Below are 25,641 nucleotides of genomic sequence, written 5' to 3'. Positions count from 1 at the left end.
GTATGTGTATGTATGTATGTGTATATATATATATGTATATATATATATATGTATGTATATATATATATATATATATATATATATACTGTGTAGGTATGTAGGTATATATATGTGTGTGTGTGTGTATATATATATATATATATATATATATATATATATATATATATATATATATATATAGTATAGTAAAACTGCAGGAAAGGGCACTGGGGGGCAAACTAATGTGATTTTTTATTTTATTTTGCATTGTATCAGTGTGTTTGGTGTGTTTTACATTTGAATTTTCCGCCGGTTCCACCCCCCTGCGAACGTCACGTCGCAGGAGACGGAAGCCGGGGAACGGAGAGGATCGGGAGGAAGATCCGCCGCTAGACACCGCCGGGATACATCGCTGGATCCCGGTGACAAGGTAAGTAACCCCGCTTTCAGGATCCTGCGATGCTTCTGGCGGTACTCCGAGTGTGGCTTGGGGTTACCGCTTTTGGCTCTGAAATTTAACCTCGAGCCACGCTCAGGAATACCGCTAAGAGGGTTAAGCCTAAGCTTTATCAGTTAAAAAAAAAAAAAGAAACAACCCATGTGCTGATTTCTATGATTGTGATGTGTCCCTTGTGCTGCTGTCTCCTGGTTTAGTATAAATCTTCCTCATCCGATCCCTAACCAAGCTGCCCTAATCTTCTGGTGCGGTGAAGGTTAATAGAGCTTAGTGAGCTTTGACAGGCTCTCATCATATGAATGAATGAAAAGCTGTCCATGAATAAAGGACAGATGGATACTTGAAAGGTCCACTTCCTCCATGCATAGATTGTTTGATTCATAGAAGCAATAGTACAGCTTCTATGGCTGGAGGAGTTGGGCAGAAAGGCGGGCATAGTTGGGCACTCTTGAGGAGTGCTTGTTACAGCTCCCTGAACCCTATTACCCCCTGCCACACAGAAAGATTATGGTGGCAGAGGTAGGGGGGAGGATCGAAGGAGGAATATTTCTACTAAACCAGGAGACAGCAGAACAAGGAACACATCACACTGATAGGATATGTCCCTTAGGCTTTAATTCAATGATTTTGAGTTAGTAACTGGAAAAACTAGATAAGGACGTTTATAAATTTCCTGATCTGTACATTTCTTAGGTTTCAATGAGTTTATCTACGTATTATAGAAAGTAGGTCTACTTGTTTAAATCCAAGTCCTCAACACAAGGCTTGAGGACTTTTTAGAAAGTAGAGATCCACTAGATGTACAATACACAAATCACAAGTTTAAACCAAGAAGATTGCCTTTTCCTTGGTGACCCCCATGTTCAGGTGTGTTTTGTACATTGCTGCTGTTCTCTAGATTTTCTTTTTTAGATGATATTCATGATTGCATTGTCTTATTATAGGTGTGGTATCATAAAATAAGATGTAGATACTAAGTGCAAGTATGTGTCCTACATTTATTATTGGCTTTTATGTATTCAGTTGGTTAACATTCACATCTGAGTGTAAATGAAGTAATCCTTTATGTCCATGATGTGAAAGGGAGGTTTGTACATTGCTGCATATGATGTGGAGACGGGCTGCTCTGAATATTTCAAAAACTGCTGATAAACTGGGATTTTCATGCACAACTATCTCTAGGGTTTACAGAGAATGGTCCGAAAAAGAGAAAATATCCAGTGAGCGGCAGTTGTGTGGACTAAAATGTGGCTTCAATTCGCACAGGCTCACCAAATTTGGACAATTGAGGATTGGAAAAACATTGCCTGGTCTGATGAGTCTCGATTTCAGCTGAGACATTCAGATGGTAGGGTTAGAGTTTTGCATAAACAACATGAAAGCATGGATCCATCCTGCCTTGTATCAACAGTTGTAGTGGTGGTGTAATTGTGTGGGGGATATTTTCTTGTAACACTTTGGACCCCTTCGTACCAACTGAGCATCGTTTTAAAGCCATGGCCTACCTAAGTATTGTGCTGACCATGTCCATATCTTTATGACTACAGTGTACTCATCTTCTGATGGCTCCTTCCAGCAGGGTAATGCACCATGTCACAAAGTGTAGATTATTGTTTATAAATATTTACATATTCACTGTATGTTAATAGAAAGTCTAAGGCCCCTTTCACACTTGCGGACCGTTCAGATCCGCCTGTGAGTTTTTCAGGCGGATCTGAACGGATGCCCCATGCATCTCTGTGGGGCATCGGATGTCAGCAGAGACATGTCCGCTGAGATCCGATCCGGTCCGACAAATCTAGACAGATGGAAACCCTATTTTCCATCCGTTCAGCGGATGGGGTCGGATGAGAACGGGCAGGCGTTCCGTTCTCATCCGATTCCTTCATAGAGAACAGCGGGGACCTGACAGCTCTGTCTCCACACACAGCGCGGAGACAGGCCGACGGGCTCCAAGTGTAAAAGGGGCCTTAATATTAAGATAAATGTAGAAAAGAGTCTTGGTAATAAATAATATGTATGTGTTGTGTAAAAAGGAAAAAAGACAAGTTTAATAAGGATTATTTGAGAAGTAAATGAAGTAATCACAGCGGTGACCTAACTACTCAATCAATATTAGTATTAAATCTCCAGTGCAGCCAAGAAGGTAGATGACTTAACACTCATTATATCATATCTTGAATGTTATCCCAGTTCTTCTCTACAAACCTGTATAGTCTGTTTTATTAAACTGCTCTTTAATTATCTCACCTTACAAGTTGTTGTTGTTTACAACGCCCACTGACCTTCTTATACTTCTTGCTTTTAATTTTTAAAACCCAACTCCATCTCCTCAATATTAAGCAATTTTTAAAGTGGTTGTAAACCTCAGGCATGAAAAATTAACAAAGCATATCCTTCTGTACTGTTTACTAACCTAAATCCAAAGCACCAGTCTGGTTTTCAATGCTCTGCTGTCTGAATGAGTCACACATAGAACTCTAATGGCACTTTTCCACTGCAAGTACCGGCTCGGCTCTACTCGGCCCTGCTTGGCCCGGGTTTGCTTTTCCACTGTTGGTACCGCATGGTACGGTGTTGGAACGGTTCAGTACGGTATGGTTTGCTTTTCCACTAAAGTAGTACTAAAGTTAAGTGGGTGGGATAACAACGGGGTGGGCGGGATTCTCTGACCAATCAGTGGCTAGTAGTGACTGCATGCAAAGGATTATGGGATATGGTACCGGGTATGGTACCTGTTGGAACCACAATCGAGGTGGTACTGTTTTTGAGAGCCGTACTGTTCGGTTCCATGCGGTGGAAAAGCGCCGCCGTATCATACCGAACCGTTCCTACACCATACCATGCGGTACCAGCAGTGGAAAAGCACAAAAGCAAGCCGAACCGTTCGGTTCCATGCAATGGAAAAGCGCCGCCGTATCATACCGAACCGTTCCTACACCATACCATGGGGTACCGGCAGTGGAAAAGCACAAAAAAGCGAGCCGAACCGTTCGGTTCCATGCAGTGGAAAAGCGCCATAAGCTGACTCCTCAGCCTCCTGGGAAAAGCCCCCCTCCCCAATACACAGAAGGTGACTCATAGATTTAGCTCTGGAGGGGTTAGGGGAGGTGTCCCTTCCCTCCAATCAGCTGTCCGATTTCATGGAGCTCTGGCCTCTAGGTCTGCAGTGTGTGATGTCAGATCCCTGCCCCCTGCTTTTTGCTGCTGACAGATACTGTGTAAAATGTTTGTTTTGGGAGACTGTAGAGAGGCGAGAGACCCATATAAGCAGATACAACCTATGTAGGAGAATTTTTTTCATCTCTGTGTATCATCTGAAGTTTGTTGCTTCACAGGGTATATGTAAGGGTTTGCAACCACTTCCAAACCCTATTGTAGTTATGGGCTTTTTATTACTGCAATGTAGTATTGCTGCATAACATATGAAGATTTTTATATATTTTTTTTTTTTTTATTATGGGTTAGTGCTTTAAAACTTTATCAGGTTGCCCTGTTGTGGTAGCAAGCTGGAAATCCAGACCACTGCTGTCACAAGAAGCACAAAGGTCCAGATTGCAGCAGTCTTGACATGACCCCTGCACAGTGCTCCCCCCATCAACATGGCTGTTTAGGGTGAGCATTGGTAATTGGACTGAGCAGGGGGCATGTACACTGAAAATATCTACGGCTGCTCTCTATTAGAACACTAGTTCCAGATCTCAAGAATATATTTAACACAAGGCAGGTGGATATAGTTGTAAAGCATATAATTACATTTACATGTTTTACTTGTGGCTTCATAACAATATTAAGACTTCAATTAGGATGTAAATTCCTCATATATAATGTTTGTTTAAAAAAAAAATATTAAGCCTTTAACCACTTCCAGACTGCCCTATAGCTGATTTACTGCTTCAGGGCGGCCCTCATATATATATATATATATATATATATATATATATATATATATATGTGCGTGTGTGTGATTCTGCACTTCCGCCTAAATTAATTACAGCAGAAGCCGATCTGCGGGTGCCGGGCACTAGATGTCTGCAGGTACCTGCGGATCATCAGTAAAACACACAGAACTGCCTATGTAAATGAGACAGATCTCTGTTCTGACAGGGAATAAGGGATGGATTTTGTGTCCCTGCAAAGTAGGGAATAAAATCCATCTTTTCCCCTTGTAAAAGCACCTAACACAGTACACAAAAAAACTGGCTAGGCACACAATTAACCTTTTGTTCGCCCTACATGTTTAACCCCTGGGAACCCCTTCCCAGCCAGTGTCATTAGTACAGTGATGGTGCATATTTTTAGCACTGATCGCTGTATTCGTTTTGCTGGTTCCTGCAAAGTGTCGTCTGATTGTCCGCCGCAATATCGCAGTCCCACTATAAGTCGCTGATCGCCGCCATTACTAGCATAAAATAAATATATAACTAAAAATTCCATAAATATATACCATAGTTTGTAGCCTGCTATAATGTTTGTGTAAACCAACCAATATACGCTTATTGGAATTGGTTTTACCAAAAAAACATGTAGCAGAATACATATTGGCCTACATTTATGAAGTAATTCGATTTTTTTTTTTTTTTTTTTAATTTTTTATTGGATAGGTTTTATAGCAGAAAGTAAAAAATATTGTTTTTTTTTTTTTTTTTTTTTTTTTTTTTTTTTTTTCAAAATTGTCAGTCTTTTTTGTTTATAGCAAAAAAAAATAAAAACGCAGTGGTGATCAAATACCACCAAAGGCTCTATTTGTGAGGGAAAAAAGTTACATACAATTGTTTTGGGCACAACGTTGCATGACAGCGTAATTGTCAGTTAAAGTAATGCAGTGCTGTATCACATAAAATGGCTTAATCATAAAGGGGGGTAAATCTTCCAAAGTGGTAAAAAAAAAAAGAAAAATACTTTAAAATTGCAGTTTTGGGCTGAAATACTCACCATTTATTCACCCCTGTGGAAACTCTGATAGCTGCTGTCCCAGTTCCAGATTAAATGACACTCTGCCTCACTCAACATGTAAGTCAATACAGTTGTGGATGCACTATAGTCTGTACTACAGAAGGCATAGCCATCAATTGGTCTGCTAGTGCAGGTATGCACCAATCTACTTTGCCCAAAGGATGCCTCCAGTTCAAGGATTGAGAGAAGGGCAGATGTTTCATGACCACCCTGCTTGGAAAAAGATTTTGATGTAACATATTCTAGGTACAGGGAGGAAAAGGGGTTTGGGTATTTACGTGGGAATTAGGCTTTAGGGTGTCTCTGGTTGAAACTTTTTTGAAGTATTTGTTTGGTTTTTGAACCGACTTTCTGAGAACAGTGTCACAAGTGCAATGAAGCCTGTTCCCTCAGGATCTTCAGGATTTTTGGGACTGAGCAGCATGACAGATTTGGAACTTCAAAGGATTGATGTCTGTTTATCTGGAACATTTATAACATGTCAGCTCTCAGCGGAGGCCTGCTGCAATAGATGGTTGCTGGACAGTGTTTTAATTCCTGGTTATACTACTCTCCAAGAAATCATTTCAGCCTCTGTAGAATACTCCAGAAGATGTTATCAGACACAGGTGTTGGCAAAAGGAAACTGGTTTTGAAAGCTAAGATAACTTGGATGAAGTTAAAAAAAAATATATGGAAAGAGAACAAAAAAGTTGGATGTTCAAGGATGACCAATATTTTATTGTACCATTATCATAAACCTATATCTCACAGATCGAAATTGCACAAAGATTATAAATATAAAAAGTACATATAAGCTAGATAGCTGCTGTCATAATTGATGCGTTTCATGATCAAAACTGCTTTTTCAGGACTTTTTCACATACGACAGATGCCTTACACAGAAAATCGTATTAATCTTTAAGTCAAAAAATATAAATCCATACATTGCATAGGTACACAGACAAAATAAACAATATGTTATACAGTAAACCCCCCTCCATTGCGGGGGTTACGTTCTGGACCCAGCCGTGAAAAGTGAAAATCAGCGAAATAGAAAAACCCTATTAAAATGCATTGTAGGCATGTTTTTTTTTACTGTCCCTGTACGAGTAGAAGCATTTTAAGGTCTTTAAACACACTTTTAAAACAATAGAAACTCATTTAAACACATAAAAGATACTGAGAAACATCGCAAGAGCTATGGAAAACACAAAAATATTTCATTTTTAATGATTTATATAGTAAAATAACATTACAAAAAAAAACGCAATATACCGGGACCGCAAAAACTGAACCGTGATGGAGCGGGGGTTTACTGTAACCCATATTATAACAAAACATCTATCTGCTGGTCTCCATTGGTTGACCCCTATTTTCCTCCCCACAGCCCAGGAAGATGTGACTATTTCTTCTTTTGAGCGTTTTTTTTTTTTTTTTTTTTTAGAATTATGTTGTTCGTGTTTGTGGGTTTTTTCTTTTTTTAAATCTTCCTCCCTTCTTGATCCTCCTTCCCCTCATTTGGATAGATGTTTTGTTATATTATGGGTTATAACCTATTGTAATATATTGTTTTTGACTTATAGATTTATAAGATTTTCTGTGTGAGGCATTTTTCATTTTCAAAACAAAGTCCTGAAGAAGTGGTATTGACCACGAAAAGCGTCAACTTAAATTATGACAGCAGCTATTTTAGGCTTATATGTACTTTTAATATTTATAATAATTTGTGCTGTTTCGATCTGTGATCTATATTTTATGATGTTTGTACAAAAAAAAACTAAGTTTTTAATGCCTTATTTTTTGTATGGATATCGTACCATCTGGTCAGCCTTGAACACCCCCACTTTTTTGCTGTTTTCATTGTTTGTTTTTGGGTTGATGACCCTCCGATATATGAACTGTTTAGCCGCAATTTATGTTTCCCTCTACATATATTAATAGTTGCCAGGGTTAAAAAATACATTCCTTTATTGCTCTTTGTTAAGTTTGTTCCAGAGATTGTCACTTTGCCCATTGTCCCCCACAGCAATGTTTGGGCCTGGCAATTCGCCACTCAAACCTGAGAACTGCATTTTGGAAGGAGGTCACAACAGAGCAGTGGGTAAACCCGGTGAAGGTGAATAAAAGTAGATCAGATGAGGGTTTCCTTTCAAGAAATTGTTACTTTTCCCTTCATGGGAAAAGTGAAACAGCTTTTTGGAAAAGAACTGTGGGTAACTATGAAAAAAAAAATCCTTATGAAATTTACAAAAGGAATCTTTCACTGAGAGAAATATGAAGCCTACAAAAGTTGACCTACATCCTAAAAACCTGTCCTCCTCTGGCCCAAATACTTTGAGTTACTGACTCAGAACAGGCATGTGGCTAATGAAGTCAGAGGAAAATGATCTATCGATTTGCATGTTTCATCTTGGTCAGTGACTCCTAAATTGTTGAAGTCTTTGAATCAACATCATAGCTAAGCAATGTATTGCTTTACAAATTTCCTGGCAAGTAAATGGTTTCCGTACATGTTTCATCAAGGTAGCTGTTTGGCTGGTGCTGACAGATTAATTCTTTCAAAGTTGTGATAGTGCCTTTCCATTTTTTGAAGTTCTGTTTGTGTGTTAAAGGAGATTCCCTTGATAATGATTCAAGTTTTTTTTTGTGGCAGGCTTAGGAAAATGGGCACTTTGGGCAGTGTTCCCCAAAGTCCTGCGCAATGTTTTTACTATATAGGTAAAATAAACTGCTCAGTCATCCTTAAAGTAATAATAAACTCAAAACCAAAATTGAATATATTTCAGCTCATCAGTTCCTAGATGTCGTGGCTGCATATGCTTTTATTTTTTAGGCCTTTTTTTTTTCCTCTTTATTTACACTTGTTGATCTGGCCAGTAGAGATGGGCTCAGGCATGTTAGGAAACCTAGTCCCAAACCACCTGCCTGATCCCGCCAGGAAGCGAACAGTGCACACCATTAATCAAAGGCATTGATACATTTCCTGATCTGTGCAGCTGCGGACCAAGAAGTGTCTCACTGCCTGTGATTAACGGTGTGCAGTGTCAGCTTCCTGGTGGGTTGGGGCTAGAATCCCGAACACGCCTGAGCCCATCTCTACTGGCCAGAAAGTCTGGTAATTTTAAACTAACTTCCTTTACAGACCAAGCTATCCAGCAAAATTGCTAGTTAGATGGTTGAGACAAAGTACTTAACACTGACAGGAGTGCTTAGAATGGTCAACTTTTATTCAGTCAAAAGAAAACCCTTTACGGCCAAGATAGTTGCCATCTTAGCCTCTGTTTGATCAGCAGTTATCATGGTGTTGTACATGTGAACAGTTATGACACCAATCTTTTGATGGCTTGACAGTTTGGTTAAGAGCACAACCAACTGCAACAGTTAACATTCCCACCATGCCTTGAATGTGATTATTTTTGGGAAGCAAATAAATTGATGGACTTATGCTGGCCATACACTATCCGAAAAATCGACCGAAATTTTAGTTTCTCGGCCAGTTAATGGGCATGAATCAGTAATTGGTTGTGACGTTTTTGAGCCGGAAAAACGAAGGACAAGTTTGGAAATTTCTGCCGAACGAACGATAAATTGAAAGGTTAATGTGTTTCTCGTCCAAACTGTTTGCACCAGGTATATGTGAAAAAACTAATAAAAAACGGATTCATTTATGTCCATTGAACAATTTATCGGTCATTGCAGGATGGCACGATCGTTTGCTCTCACGGCTGAGTGTTAGTTTTTCGAAAATGAGTTTGAACGATTTTTCGTATAGTGTATGATCGGCATAAGTTCCGCTTTAAAAAGCATTATGTGGGGTTCGGCTTTATTTTATTAGTCAAATTTAAAAATCTACTGGTGCATCTAATACTAACCTTTCCCCAGATTAGCAGTGTTGCGTTCCAAAGGAGCTTCAATTGCTCCTTCATCCAGAGTGGAAACATTTTAAGACAGGAGGGGTGTTACTGCCCAGATCACCAGGTGAAAAAAAAGTCTGAATTAAAAAAAAAAAAAACGATGCAGCCACCACATTTAAGGATTGGTAAGCTCCAATATATGACATTTTCTTCTGCGACCACCTTTCAATACCCCACAGGCATACTTACATCAATATTGCAGCCACTGACTTCCACAATCTTCACGTTCTGCAGCCGAAAATTTTCAGATTCCAATAAGCCCCCTGCCGGCAGAGCCCCACATCCACCGCCCAGGGTTGTCAGAAGAGGCCCTTGTCCTCATCAACATGGGGGAAAGATGCTTTGAGGTGGGGTGGTGCAGATCCCCTCCCCCGTTTCAAAGCACACCCCCCCCCCCCTATGTTGAGGGTGTGTGGCTCGTCCCCTCCCCTTTTCTGACCTGCCGCACTGCATGCTCGGATAAGGGTATGGTTTGGAACCTGGCGGGGACCCCTACGCCATTTTTTTCCCATTTTGCCGTAGAGTTCCCCCTCAAGATCCTCAGAGCGCAAGTCGCACCACAAGTCGGATTAACCTGATCTGACTTGGATGCAAATTCCATTCAAATCAATGGGCTCCCATAGGGAACCATTGATTTTCACATAAAAAAAATGTATAACGTGGCTTAACGCTGTATAAGCAACGTTATGCAACATTAAGCAGCGTCAGATGTTTTTACAGCTCTAACGCTGGTTCTCAGAACGCACTGGAGTTTTTTTTTTTGCAGCTTGAAAACGCCTATGCCACTTACAGCTGCAAAACGTCTGTGTGTGCATGAGGCCATAGGATAACATGAAGGGGTGTTTTTAAGCTGCAAATAAAAAAAAAAAAAAAGTCTGACGCTCCTAAAAGCAGCTGCAAAAACGCCCTGTGTGCATGAGGCCTTAAAGTTATCAACCTGCACCATGCAGTGGAAAATTACTGCTCAGGTCCATATAGCTTCATGTATACAACACATGAGAAACTGAGTAGGTGTTACCACTTGTTAACCCTTTCCTATAGCAAACTCTTGTTTAGAAAATGGGGATTCTTAGTTACCATAAAATGCAATACATCTACAAGGTGGACAACTGCGTCGAAGTGATCCCTCTCTGGCCAGTTCCTACTCTATCTTGCAGATTTGCCAACTTGTATTTGCTAAAATAGCTACTCTTGAGAGTATGTGCATATAATGCTAATATGGGGCAGACACCGCTGGAGGTGAAAACCGCTCAGGAGGAGAATAAAGCCATGCCATCCACAATAGGAAAAATACAAAATTTAAGAGGGTGGAGGGGATCAGCAAGTACCATCCACCCTTTAAAAAAAAAAAAAAATATATATATATATATATATATATAATTACATTTTTAATGTTATTTTAAAATTGTATTTTATTCAACAAAGTAAATATGTACAAAACTGTTATACATTGCCTTTCAGTAACTTGTCATATTACGCAGTTACAAAGTTATGCTACTACTTCCTAAAGTGACTCTTGTAGAATTACAGTAGTTCTTTAATTTTCTCCAGGTACAATGGTTCTCTACCGAATGGGGACAGAGGAAGAAGGAAAAGCAGGTTTGCTTTATTAAAGAGACTTAAAGCCAATGGGGTGAAGCCGAGTACTGTTCACATTGCCTGTACTCCTCAGGCAGCAAAGGTAAGTTAATGGATTGCTGTTTAGTTTCCCAAATAGAAGCTGTGAAATGTTTTGTGTTTCTAAAGGTGCAAACCACAAACATGAACTGATTTGTTGCTTTGCTTTCTTTAAGAGCATTTGGTTTTTGCATCTTTTTGGTTCAATCCATTTGTTATGCTTTTTTTTGCCAGTGGTTCTCTTAGAGCTGGTTCACACTGGGGTGACTTGTCAGGCGACCTGGTCGCCTGACAAGTCGCCGCGGGTAGCCTGCCATAGATTAGCCCAGGACCCGTTCTAATAGGAGCGACACAAGTCGCTCCGACTTAGAAAAAGGGTCCTGAGCTACTTTGGGGCGATGTGGAGCGACCTGCATTGACTTCAATGATATGAAGTACGTGCATGCCGCTCCGAGGTCGCGGTGCGAGCTTCAGCAAAAAGCGTATTTTGATTGGTTTGCGCAAAAGTTATAGCATTTACTAACAAAGGGAAAGATTTTTGTCATTTTTGGTGTTTTTTTTTTTTTAACGAGTAATGGTGGCGATCTGGAATTTTTTTTTTTTTTTTCCGGGACTGCGACATTGCGGCGGACAGATCGGACCCTTGACTGACATTTTTGACACTTTTGGGGTTATCAGTGATATTACTGCAGTAATCAGTGCTATACATATGCACTGTTACTGTAAAAATGACACGGGCAGGGAAGGGGTTAACTGTATTGGAGATAGAGGGGTTAAGTGTGTCCTAGGGGCGTGTTTCTAACTGTGATGGGACATGGCTACTAGTGTAAAAACAGAGATCAACGGTCCTACATAGTAGAACCGTCTGATCTCCATTTTTACACAGGGGAGAATGACAGGCGGCTTGTTTACATTAGCCGCCTGCCTTTCTCCCTTCCCAGCGAATGATCGCGAGTGACCGGCGGACATCGGGTCCGCCGGTCACACACACTGACTTGTTAGGGAACGAGCCGGGGCGGGCGGGCGTGCGCTCGCCCACTTTTGGCTCACAAGCCAGTGACAGGCTAGTGACGTACCAGTACGTCACTTTGCCTGGACGGGGCTGACCGCCGCAGTATATGTACTTGCGGCGGTCGGCAAGTGGTTAAAGCAGAAATTTTGGTAGGTCTGGAACAGCAGCAAATAAGCTACAACAACACAGCCAAATCATTGATCCATCTCTATTGAAAGCTGCCATTCTCTACACTGCGCTACAAAAACCTAGGTCTCTTAGCCTTAGGTATTTTCTAGGGGTTCTCTTCTGACGTTTAGGTAAAGCCACAACAGAAGAGTGCTTGATGGGAAAATGTTTATCTGCTTAGTCTAGTGTTTAGCACACTTCACCAAGAAGCCAGTTGTTTGATTTCAAAAATTATACCTTTTCAAATAATGTACTAATATGGGGTCTTTGGTGCCTTTTGCTGCTGCATGTCAATGTTCTTGCTTATTGTTATACACATTTTTGTTTCAGGCAATAAGTAACAAGGACCAGCATAGTATATCCTACACTTTGTCAAGGGCACAGACTGTGGTGGTGGAATACACCCATGACAGCAACACAGACATGTTTCAGGTAAGAATCTTCAACAAAGGTTTTCTGCCTCAATACAATAGACATTAAGCCACAATTTGTATTTATTAACTTGATTTAAAACCCCAAATTGTCTATTATTGTTGAATGTATAGTGAACCTAATAAAATACTTTTTCAATCGTTTTTTTTTTTTTTTTTTCAGAGTAGTAGATCATACGCTTGGAATAGTAAGTCTGTATGTGAGGTTTGAGTGCCCCTTTCTGCAACAACTGGAGGCTTTCTAATGGACTGTGTTGGTGGTCCCCAAATTGTGACCCACAGGCCAAACGTTGTCCTTTGCTTTCATTTAAACAGCTCTTGGGGTACAATTCCTCCCTCTGACACCAGCAATGGGGCACTATTTGTCTCAATGACACCAGCGATGGCACACTTTGCCTCCCACATTACCAACAAGAAAGAGGCCAATATTTTTTCCCTTCTCTGACCACAGGCATTAAGTGATTTCTTACTCCCACTACCATTCATGTTGTGGAATGTTCTACTCTCCCTGGCAATATTCTGGCCCCCCTAAAGTCTAAATGACAGTAAACTGCCTGTCAAATTTGCCTGTCCATACATAGTTCAAATCTCCGTTTTGTCCCTGCTGAGTCAGCCAAGATTCAAACTGTCTATGGCTGGCTTTAGCAGCACATCAACATTTGCAAATGAGCTTTGGGCACAATTTTACAATGGCTGTATGCTCTGACACTTGCAGGCAATTAGCGGGTTTCATTCATTTCATAGAACCATTTGATTTCCATTGGTTGGCAGTCAAATATAGACTGTAGGCTGTAGGAAAAAATTGGTGGTCATGATCAGCAACTTAGGGTAAAATTGCTTAATTTGTTACTTTGTGCATTAACACCTTTTTGTAAACCTTTAGGCTCGGTTCACACTAGTGCAGTGCCACTTTAATGTGACTTATTACACTCTATGGCACTCAAGTCGCAAGAAACTTCTTATCAAAATAGTACAGGAACCCTTTTAAAGATGCTTCGACTTTGGTCACATGCCTTGGAACGGGTGCCAATAAATGGGTTTTGACTTGTCCTGCGAATTTGCATCACAAGTCGCACTAGTGTGAACCGAGCCTTAATGACTTTGAGGCACAACTCTGTGTAATGTGTTGCAGCTTTATCATAAAAAGGGTAAAGAATGGTCATAATGCATGTGTGCAGCATAATAATCTGGGTCAGAGAAAATTAGTCATTTCTATCCCCTCCCTCTCTCATTTTCAGCTACAGTTTATTCCACAGCTTTAGTAAATGAATGAAACATCATGGCAAGTTACTGTAGACTTCCTTTTGATCGTCTAGAGATTTCATCTTCGCAATACTCAGCCATGACAATGCCATCGTTGTCTTGACAAGTCATTCTCTGTATTTTGCTGTTTCTTTCTGTACAATGATTCCTATCTCTCTTCTAATGCATTTCTAGATTGGAAGGTCAACAGAAAGCCCTATTGATTTTGTGGTAACTGACACAGTTCCAGGAAGCCAGAGCAACTCCGATACACAGTCTGTACAAAGCACCATCTCCAGATTCGCATGCAGAATTATTTGTGAACGAAATCCTCCATTTACTGCCAGAATATACGCTGCAGGCTTCGACTCTTCTAAGAATATTTTCCTTGGGGTAAACAATTTATTTTCATTATTTGAAGATGATTATCCCCAGTCAGTTGAGAAAACTTTCCAATTTTTGGGGTCCTTTTTTCTCTTTTAGTCAAGTACATGTGGAAGAATTTAAATGTCACCATGTACCTTAATTATAAATCTAATGCTGTAAAGGTGCAAGCTTGGGGATGTAGATGTTGTTTGTGGTACTTCTGGAAGGGTCATGTTAAAGCATTGTGTTAACGGAAATCATAGATTATACAAAAAGAGAGAGCTTACCAGTAAGTGCATGGCTTAACAGGTAAGGAATTGGCTTTTTGGGATTTTTAAAACTTCTTTACAATTACCCAGTAATAAGAATTGTTGTATAATTTTCAGCCAGAATAAGCAGCAATATCATGTCTCTGGTACTTTCAGACCACTCTAGCTAACTATTATAAGGGGGGATATTATTGGTCAGACAGGTGAGAAAACTAGGGATAGACCGATTATCGGCAAGGCAGATATATCGGCGGCCGATATGCACTTATCGGCCCCGGAACTGGCCGATATCGCCTTGGACAGCCTCGTCTGGAGTTGGGACTAGTCTCGCGGGAGTTTATCACAGCCATACACCCACCCACAGCAGCATGGTGCCAGCCAGACATCCACAGGCCTTGTACCAGCCAGCCACCCACAGGCCCTGTACCAGCCAGCCACCCACAGGCCCTGTACCAGCCAGCCAGCCACCCACAGGCCCTGTACCAGCCAGCCAGCCACCCACAGGCCCTGTACCAGCCAGCCAGCCACCCACAGGCCCTGTACCAGCCAGCCAGCCACCCACAGGCCCTGTACCAGCCAGCCAGCCACCCACAGGCCCTGTACCAGCCAGCCAGCCACCCACCCACAGGCCCTGTACCAGCCAGCCACCCACCCACAGGCCCTGTACCAGCCAGCCAGCCACCCACAGGCCCTGTACCAGCCAGCCACTCACAGGCCCTGTACCAGCCAGCCAGCCACTCACAGGCCCTGTACCAGCCAGCCAGCCACTCACAGGCCCTGTACCAGCCAGCCAGCCACTCACAGGCCCTGTACCAGCCAGCCAGCCACTCACAGGCCCTGTACCAGCCAGCCAGCCACTCACAGGCCCTGTACCAGCCAGCCAGCCACTCACAGGCCCTGTACCAGCCAGCCACCCATAGGCCCTGTGCCAGCCAACCACCCACAGGCCCTGTACCAGCCAGCCTCCCACAGCCCCTGTGCCAGCCTGCCACCCGCCACAGGGTGCCAGCCAGCCTGCCACCCACCACAGGGTGCCAGGCAGCCAGCCACCCAAAGACAGGGTGCCAGCCAGCCACAGGCACTGTACCAGCCAGCCGCCCACAGTCCCAGTACCAGCCAGCCACCCACAGCCCCTGTGCCAGCCACCCATCTACCATAGGGTGCCAGCCACCCACCACAGGGTTCCAGACAGCCAGCCACCCACCACAGGGTTCCAGACAGCCAGCCACCCACCGCAGGGTTCCAGACAGCCAGCCACCCACCGCAGGGTTCCAGACAGCCAGCCACCCACCACAGGGTTCCTGCCAGCCACCCACCACAGAGTGCCAGACAGCCAGCCACCCACCACAGAGTGCCAGACAGCTAGCCTCCCACCACAGGGTGCCAGCAAGCCAGCCATTAAGCATTAAACAAAAATTAACATGTTCAGTACCAGATTTGTGTCAAAAGTTGTCTTTATTTTTCAAAACTTTAAATGTTCAAAATATCGGCCAATACCAATACGTTGTGACCAAAATATCGGTATAGGTACAGGCCCTGAAAAAACCATATCGGTCTATCCCTAGAGAAAACCATGATCACCATTGCTACTCCTGCAGGTAAGCTGACACCATTGCAGTTATCCTGCAGCTCGCTGTTCTTCCCCTTTCTCTAAATAAATGAATACTCATGGCTGTACCTCTCTGTTTGCACCTAGAAGTACAACCTCGATTTCAAAAAAATTGGGACACTGTAAAATCTACATAATAACAGAATGCAATTTGCAAATCTCATTAACCCATATTTTTTTCATAGTAGAAAATATAAAACCTATCAAATGTTTAAACTGGGAAAATGTACAATTTTAAGAAAAAAATAAGGCAATTGTGAAATTAATATCAATACGTCTCAAAAAAAGTTGGAGCAGCACCATGTTTACCACAATGTAGCATCTTGTCTTCTTTTAACAACACTCTGTAAATGTCTGGGAACATAGGAGGCAATTTACTGGAGTTTTGAGAGAGGAATGTTGTCCCGTTCTTGCCTGATTAAGATTCTAACTGCTCAACTGTCCTGGGTCGTCTTTGTTGTATTTTTCATTTCAAGATATGCCAAATATTTTTAATTAGTGAAAGGTTTGGACTGCAGGCAGGCCAGTAAAGCACCAGGACTCTACTGCTACGAAGCCATGTCATAGATGCAATATGTGGTTTAGCATTGTCCTCCTGAAATATGAAGTCCTTCCCTGAAAAAGACATGGAGGTTGATTTACTAAAGGCAAATTTACTGTGAACTTCAAGTCCACTGCAAGTGCAGTTGCTCTTATCTGAGGGGAAGCTCTCCTGATTGCTATCATCCAATCATATGCATGCAAAAATGCTGTTTATTTTCCTTGCATGTTCCCCTCAGATCTAGAGCAACTGCACTTGCAGTGCATAGATTATTTACCTTTAGTAAATCAACCCCATTGTCTGGATGAGAGCATATGCTGCTCTAAAACTTGGATATATCTTTCAACATGGTACTTTTCCAGATGTGCAAGCTGCAATTCTAAATGCTCTAATGCACCCCCATACCATCAGAGATGCAGGCTTTTGAACTGAGCGCTGATGGCAAGCTGGAAGGTCCCTCTCCTTTTTAGCTTGGAGACTGCGGTGCCCATGGTTGCCAAAAATAATGTCAAATTTGATTTGCCTGACCAGAGCATACTTTTCAAATTTGCAACAGACCGTTTTTAATGCGCTTTGGCCACCCAGAGAAGACAGTAGCATTACTTGACCATGTTCAGATATGGCTTCTTTGCATTATAGAGCTCTACCTTGCATTTGTGGATGGAACAGCAAACTGTGTTCACAGACAGTGATTTTTGGAATATTCCTGAGTCCTTGCAGTGATGTCCATCACAGAATCCTGTCTGTTTTTAATGCAGTACCATCTGAGGGCCCAAAGATCATAGGCATGCAATATTGCGTTTCATGCTTATACCTTGCACAGAGATTTCTCCTGAATCTTTTGATATTATGTACTGTAGATGATAATATATATTTAATGTCTTTGCACTTTTACATTGAGGAACATTATACAATTTTTAGACGTAGCCTTTAACAGATTGGGTAACCTCTGCCCATCTTTACTTCTGAGACGCTCTCGAATATGCTCCTATTATACCCAGTCATGTTACTGACCTGTTGCCAATTAACCTAATTAGTTGCAAAATATTATTCCAGCTTTTCCTTGTTAGTACCACATACTTTCCAGCTTTTTGTTGCCCTGTCCTAACTTTTTTGAGACGTGTTGCTGCCATCATTTAAAAAATTACCTTATTTTTTTCCTAAAATGGTACATTTTCTCAGTTTAAACATTTGAAATGTTTTCTGATGTGAATAAAATATGGGTTTGAGATTTGAAAATCCATTGCATTCTGTTTTATGCAGATTTTACACAGCGTTTCAACCTTTTTGGGTTTGGGGTTGTACCTACACATACCTGCAGCTGCCTCCCTGGCATTGGCACAGGTATAAAGTGCAGTACCCAGGCCTCTTTCACGTGGAGCTAGCTGCTGACTAGCATGGATCACATTGCGAGTAGTAGCTGCTATGAGGTTAGCAGGGAATCAGGAGCCGATATATACCACCTTTTGCATGCCTGTTTGCATAAGAATTTCACATTGAAATCCCTCTGTACAGCACTGCAACTGTGTCCATTGGATGCGGTTGAATGACTGCCCTATCCACCTCTATGAGTTGTGTGTTTTTATATATATATATATATATATATATATATGTATGTATGGGTCTGTTCTGCAACTATTTTCTGGTTTTAGCAGGCAGCTGAGGCGGGTTAAAAATGCACCTCAGTGGCATGTTTTTGCAGCCTGACAGTGCCCATATTAAAGGGGCCTTAGGGGTACCCTGGCTGAATGTCAAGCAGTTTTGACAAACAAAGCTTCAAAACGTCTTGTAGTGCCAAAGCTTGTTCACCTCCTGTGTACTCCAGTTGGTTAGTGAGGCTGCCCATCATAGTGATGGGCCAAGAGAGATGGAAGAAGATAAGGCTTGGGTGCAAATTCCAAAACTAATCAGAAGTATTAAGAGATTTTTCTGTTGGATCAGCCTGGCATTCAACCATACCTGGGTTTGGAAGCTGCTGCAGGTATGTGCTGCAGGTACACTGCTATCTCTAAAACTGGGGCAAGTGTGTTTCCTTTCCGATCTGCCTCCTTTACGGTGTTTCTTAAACAATACAGCTGCAAATTTGATAGTTTAGAAGTTACTCTTCATTTTGGAGCAGAAGGGATGTGCAACAGCAAAAAAATGTTGCCAGGATGTCAGATCTGGATTGCATTTCAGTTGTCTTTAATAACAAGGAGAGTACTTAAAAGTGTAGCTACTGTAGTGACACCTGTATTTGAAATTTTCAGATTTTGTTCCCCATTAGAAGAAGAGTTCTTCCTTAATTTCTCTGCAGCATGTGATGTTCTTTAAACCGTGTGTGATTGTTCCTGGCTTCTTTCCTTGTAATAGGAAAAGGCTGCCAAATGGAAGACGATAGATGGGCAGATGGATGGGTTAACGACAAATGGAGTCCTTGTTATGCATCCACGCAACGGATTCACGGAGGACTCTAAGCCAGGGGTGTGGAGAGAGATATCCGTATGTGGGAATGTGTTTAGCCTAAGAGAGACCCGCTCGGCTCAGCAGAGAGGAAAGATGGTATGTGCCACCCAACAGCCTTTCTTCTGTCAGTTTAACCGCTAAGGGATCATCTTTTTTGTTTTTGTTTTTTTTGTTTTTTTTTCTTTAAGATTTTCCTTCTGAGAATCTGCTTTATTGAGGCTGTAAAATGCAATGTTTATTTGATTAGATTACTTTTTTAATTTAAAGTTGGTTTTCTCATGCTTTAAATTTATTTATAGCACTTTTCAAGTGAATTTCATCAAGCATAGAACATACTGTTCCTCCATGGAAAAAAATGAATGTTGGATGATGATTCATCTTAACATATTTTCCTTTATATAACGGGGCTGCTCTGTGACAGATTGAGCCGCAAAGGGCTGGCATGTGAAGTCGGCTTCAACCACTGTGGAGCTATTCGTGTAATATTTAAGTTTTTTTAAGTATTTTACCTTTTTTGATCTTGAATTTAATATAATAGGTTTTAGGTGGATTTAGCAGGCTTTTCATAGTGCTTCTGGCTTGGACTGCAGGGTTTTCTCACCAAATTTTGTAGAGCATGCCTTTTAGAGCTTGGGCAAGAAAGCAATGAGCAAGAGGGTTTGACCTGAATTTTAAAGCGACATTAAACTCTTGTTTGTTTTTCTTTTAATTAAAATACAAACCTGTTATACATACCTGCTTTGCGCAAAACCTCCGATCATCCTTTTCAGGGGTCCCCGGTCAGCTTTTCAGGCCCCTCCTCCTCTTTGGCGAGTTCCCCAATGGAAATTGGCTTTCCATGGGGGCACTTGTGCGTGCTCACTCCTGAGCCACCCAGTCCGCATCTATTGAAAAGACTAGGTTACTCGGCTCTGCCCCTGCTCCCTTATCACAGCATTTGATTGACGTTAATGGGAGCCAATGGCTGCAACTGCTATCTACCTGCCCAATGAGGAGAGCAAGAGCTGGATCAGGACTGGCTCAGGTAAAAATAAGGTGGGGGTTGGGGAGCTAATGCAGAACAGAAGGTTTTTTGTTACCTTAATGCATAGAATGCAATAAGGTAAAAAACCTTGAGGCTTTAGAACTACTTTAATATTATCAGATTGAAGACCCTGAAGAAAATAAGGATACTGGCAGCTATAGGGTTTCTACTGAATATTTTGTAAACACCGCTATGCTGATTTGTCATTGATCTCGGTCTACAGCTGTTCTTCATGTATCTTATTGCTATAAATGAAAAATACACTTATATTTTATTAAGTAATAACGTTGTTACATGTCTCTTTGTGCTTAGCACAATTAAATGTGTTGGTATTGGATAACAGATACCCTTGTACTTTTCATTTATTTCAGTACATTGTAAAAACAAAAAGAAAAAGATTATAAAATGGAGAAATATTCCATGGGGCCTCATGTTCGCTTCAAATGTTACTTTGGAAGAAACCTGATTTTCTGATGAACTTTAGAAGTTACCTTATAACATAAAAAGGGAGAAGAAAGGAGGTGATAGATGCACCTGAGAGGGCTGCAACAAACTGGGCTCACACCGAGTTACCGTGCCAAAGAAGAATATAAACTTTATTGGTGGTGGAAACAAACAAGTCATAAAATTCCTGTAGACAATCAGAGATTGAAACAGACATAGGCAGATAATGGACCCTGACAACCCGTGGGAGTGTCAGATGGTCTTCACACTGAGACGTCCCAACCCACCCGATTACCCAGGTGGAGGCACTGTGCTCCGAGTATAGGGAGTGATCGGTCAAATCTTGACGCTTCTTCACTACCACCTATCTGGGAGACTGTGCTCAACACACCCCAACTCTGCAACCTGAATTCACCACCAGCTGGTGGTGTTGATGTTGCCGTGTTGGTGTACTCACAATTGACCACAAAATGAGAACCACTGGAATGCTGAAAAGGAAAAGTTAAACACATGTGTAAGATGGATTAGTGACAAACACCGTAAACATCTAATATTCCTAAAAGCAAGTGGACTCTCAACGTGCCTGGTTGGCCAAAAACTGAATCACAAATCTGTCCAAAGCCTGGAATTCAAATGTAGCATGATAGGATCAGGTTAGGGATCAACAACTTTGAATTATTGATGAGATGGATTTGCAGAGATGATTTGTTAATTTTTCAGTATTTGCCAAATGAGTAGTAAAGGTGCTTCATCCATGCTTGAAAATGCGTTGTGCCTAGTAAATGAAAATACCTCTAAGCCAGGATGGATATAGGCTGGGTAATTGGGTGGGTTGGGACGTCTCAGTGTGAAGACCATCTGACACTCCCACGGGTTGTCAGGGTCAATTATCTGCCTATGTCTGTTTCAATCTCTGATTGTCTACAGGAATTTTATGACTTGCTTGTTTCCACCACCAATAAAGTTTATATTCTTCTTTTGCTCGGTAACTCTGTGTGAGCCCAGTTTGTTGCAGCCCTCTGAGGTGCATCTATCACCTCCTTTCTTCTCCCTTTTTACATTATTGCAATGGGCTGTTCTGGGTTCCCAGCTCCATTTTGGCTGAAGGGTACCACTGGATTACACTAAACCCTCCCCCTCTACTTGCTAGTGCATCTGGGGGTACTATTTCTCTACCTGCTTTTACCATTCTCCATTTCTTCATTACCTTATAACATGTTTTTATAATTTCTCCAGAATACAAAAATTACATATACAGTATACTGCCATATAATTAAGCAAGGGTAAACTTTTTAACATGAAAACCAGCAGCAACAAGAAAATAGACTTTAGATAATCTAAACTTGAACAACAAATGACGGTTACTGTCATTTATAATCTGTTTTATCTATTTTCCTCTGATGCTGTAGGCACATATTGATTAAATGCATCTTTTTGTATGATCTCCAAATGGGTTTATCTGATAATTAACTTGAAGGGTCCTGAACAGATGACTACCTGCTCTTGGTTTTTTATAGTTAATTTATTATCTAGACATGTATCAGAAGGAAAGTTTAACCTGTTACTCTTGACTAAACATTTTTGTTTTGGGCAGAGTAGGGAATAGCTCAAATTCTTTTTTATGCTGTCTTTTTTGGGGAGATTTTGCTCCACTTCCTGTTACAAGAATCCCAAAATTGTTTTGGTAAGAACGGTGTGCCAGAAAATCTTTTCTGGCACATTTCTAACCAGAACAGCTGTCGCCATTAGAGGATTTTCCCACACCTTCTATTGTGGAGGCTGACATAAAATGTGAGATTTTCTTTGACTTTCTGACAAAGTGATGATGGTCACCAAGACACATGGGGGGGGGGGGGGGGATTTAATAAAGCTGCTGCAAGCACTTTCCTGGCGTTAATCCCTCTTGTTTAATGTATTGACCGAATTCATGAAGCATTTACGACACTTTTGGTTCTGACAGACTCATGCACCAAATTCATATAGTTGAAATTGAAATGCGCCACTTTTACATTGTGTCACTTTAAATGTGCCACATTTTCTTGCATTTAATGCACCAAATGTAAAAATGGAGCTAAGTAAGACCAATTCTCTTTTAGCATACAGAGAGAAAAACTGTCTCACGTTGTCGCATGCAAAAGTATCTTGCATGCATTCTAAAAGTGGCGCAGCATTAGCAAAATTCAAGTACAAGTTGTAGACCAGTAAATTAATTTTGACGCATTCTTTTTGATTAAAAACGTTTATTGAAAAATTTTCAAATACAACATCTGTGGTACAATAGATAGCATTAGAATTTCACAATACCGTTAAACAAGTGCATATACATCACAGTAATGAAAAAGATATAAATGAACAAGATAGGAAATACCTATAGAACGTGTGTGTTTTTTTGTTTTTTTTTTAAATAAATTTCTTAGAAAAAATAAAGGTATCTTCACCACTTTTAGAATGCATGAGACACTTTAGAAAACTCTGTCTGCTCCAGTCTCTATGAAGTTCAGGGATAGAGAGATTGAATCACCCCAGCAGGTACACCCAAATAACCTTACAGGGGTCCTAATTCTTCTATTCTTCCTGTGTAAAACATTAAGAAATGATTTGAGTAAAGATATTTAAATAGGTTCCTTTTATAGAGTAGTCAAGGTTGAGTGGGATCTCAGTTGAAACATTTATCATATCCTTTATACCTCTTAATACATTTGGAAGGCCCTGGACCGACCACTTCCACCTTCCAGTCCTCTTACAGCTAACTTTCCACTACCTACACATCATTCATGCAGAAATGTCCCTGTGGATGTCTGAGAAATGTTTTAACTACATAGGTAGTTTATAAAATAGATGCATAAAGGTTGTGTTTTGAACAGGAATGACTGGAATCTTTATGTTTAACAGGTGGAAAATGAAAGCAATGAGCTTCAAGATGGTTCCCTCATTGATCTTTGTGGAGCTACTTTGTTATGGCGCACTGCTGAAGGGCTGTCCAGAACTCCAACCGTAAAACACTTGGAAGCACTGAGACAGGAGATCAATGCAGCACGACCTCAGTGTCCTGTTGGTTTTAATACACTGGCTTTTCCTAGTATGAAGAGGAAGGATGTTGTTGATGAGAAACAGCCTTGGGTATACCTGACCTGCGGCCATGTGCACGGCTACCATAACTGGGGAAACAAAGAAGAGCGGGATGGGAAGGACCGGGAGTGTCCAATGTGTCGCTCTGTGGGGCCCTATGTTCCACTATGGCTGGGATGTGAAGCTGGATTTTATGTGGATGCAGGCCCTCCCACTCATGCCTTTAGCCCTTGTGGACATGTGTGCTCAGAAAAAACAACTGCCTACTGGTCTCAGATCCCACTTCCCCATGGTACTCATACTTTCCATGCAGCCTGCCCATTCTGCGCACACCAGCTTGCAGGAGAACAAGGATATATCAGACTCATTTTCCAAGGACCTCTAGACTAGCACATCTTTCGGGCTTGCATTGAGCGCATAAGCTAAGAAAGGTTTGGTTTGCTTCCCGCTGGCCGGTCTTCTCAAAGTTGTCAAGACCTATTGGCAAAGTTTGCATAATACAGAGCTAAAAGCTACAGGAGCTCCGAACGTTGTGAAACACAAGACGCAGTGATTAAACTTTTTTTTTCTGTTTGCAAGCAGATGTTTCAAACCGGGATTATGCAGATTTGATTTAAATGCCTTCATTTAATATTTCTGAATGACCCACCTCAGTATTAAATTATTTTGGAAAACTGGGGAGTATAGTCAGCTCAAACTACATTAGTTTACAATTCAACACGCATTGTAAAATATAGCATACAACAGTTTTATATTTATCTTTAGTATGGAAAACGCCAATGACCTAATAGCATTGTCCTATAAACTGCCCCATGTACTTTGGATGCATAAAGTAGCTGGGACAATATCAGAAAATACCAATATGGACAATCTTTCCTTATCCCTGTTTTCATTATTCGATCATGGGATTAGCCCGTTTTATCACTGAATCGTGACAGCTAGGAGATCATAAGTGGGGTCTGAGGGGTCTGTAAATATTCGATTTCAATCACGTCGTCCTTGGTTAGTCTTAACAGGCGCTCATAATTGTTTGCATACATTTCAGGGTTTTATTTATCTCTGTTATTTTGAATTCATATTTTTATTTCTGAAATAATATTGCTTGTGACATGATCTATTTATCCTTTTTTGAGCCATTTCTTGGGTTTCATTAAATCACAAAAAACATGTTCGAGCAGATAAGATTAGAATGTTTTGTACAAATGTATTTTTCTCGGGGACGTTGCATATTTTTACTGGAGCCTACATCATTGTGATAAACTGTAAATTTCATGTTCCAGAAAAAGTTTGTAGTTTAGTTTTTTTTTTTCTTTTAATTCTATTTTATCCCTTGCATGTTTTATGATTGTAGCATTAGCTTTAACACAGCTTGTTCTCAGCTGGATAGGTAAAATACCCATTTAATGGGTGGAGTGTTTTGTGGCTTTTTAACAGAGAAATACACAAGCAACCTTTCTTTCTCAAGTTTCTTTTTGCACACACTCAGGAAAACTAACTACAAAGATAGCTGAAATACTAGTTCTAATTTTTAGCTGATTGTTTTCTAAAAGCAAAACTGAACCCCTATATGAAGATTTCAGGTCATGTAATCACACACGGACCTGAATTAATGCATAAAGTGTTTTAAAGTGTACCTGTCACAGTCTGTGGCCCGAACATGCTAAGCAAGGCTTGCATTATTTAGCAATCCAAAACCAAACTACCGTATCTATAATTTCTAAAGAATAGTTTGGCTGGTTTAATATTGGGGGTAAAAAAAGGATGTGTTTTTTTTTTTTCTTTCCTTTTTTGAAGGTAGATATTAAATCGCAGGCAAGAACACATTTACCTCCATTTCCTTGAATGGGAAAGCAGCTAATATGGGGTCAATAAAGGGAAAAAATGTTATTTCTTTGCTGTACCCCATCTCTAAAAAAAAAAATGATGATTAAGGCCAGTTTCATTCTATCTTTGCTTAAGATCCTTTTGTAAGCCCTTTAATGTACCCTCGCGTTGAATAGCAACTTTAAAAACTGTGCATCTACTCTATGTTTAGAAGTCTGATGTCAAGTCTGCATGGCTACGATATCCTCCCTCCTTTACTGATTTGCTTTTATTTATTTTTTTTTTAAACTGA

The 25,641-nt window shown here is 40.9% G+C and overlaps 1 protein-coding gene across 3 annotated transcripts in view; it reads left to right on the top strand.

Moving 5' to 3' along the window:
• The window catches only part of PELI1 (pellino E3 ubiquitin protein ligase 1), a 127,918-nt gene extending 102,938 nt beyond the window's left edge, over nt 1–24,980 (top strand). For all 3 annotated transcript variants that reach the window (XM_082250162.1, XM_082250160.1, XM_082250161.1), the window contains 5 exons: nt 10,840–10,969; nt 12,416–12,517; nt 13,954–14,151; nt 18,896–19,084; nt 23,349–24,980. In XM_082250162.1, coding sequence (XP_082106288.1) covers nt 10,840–10,969; nt 12,416–12,517; nt 13,954–14,151; nt 18,896–19,084; nt 23,349–23,915 — 1,186 coding nt within the window. In that variant the 3' untranslated portion in view covers nt 23,916–24,980. The remainder of the gene's footprint in view (nt 1–10,839; nt 10,970–12,415; nt 12,518–13,953; nt 14,152–18,895; nt 19,085–23,348) is intronic.
• The last annotated feature ends 661 nt before the right edge of the window (nt 24,981–25,641 follow it).

The sequence above is a fragment of the Pelophylax lessonae genome (assembly GCF_965119305.1).
Source record: "Pelophylax lessonae genome assembly, chromosome: 3".
NCBI classification, from domain to species: Eukaryota; Metazoa; Chordata; class Amphibia; order Anura; family Ranidae; genus Pelophylax; species Pelophylax lessonae.
Note: the sequence above shows the minus strand (reverse complement) of the source record. Positions and strands in the feature narration are given on the sequence as shown.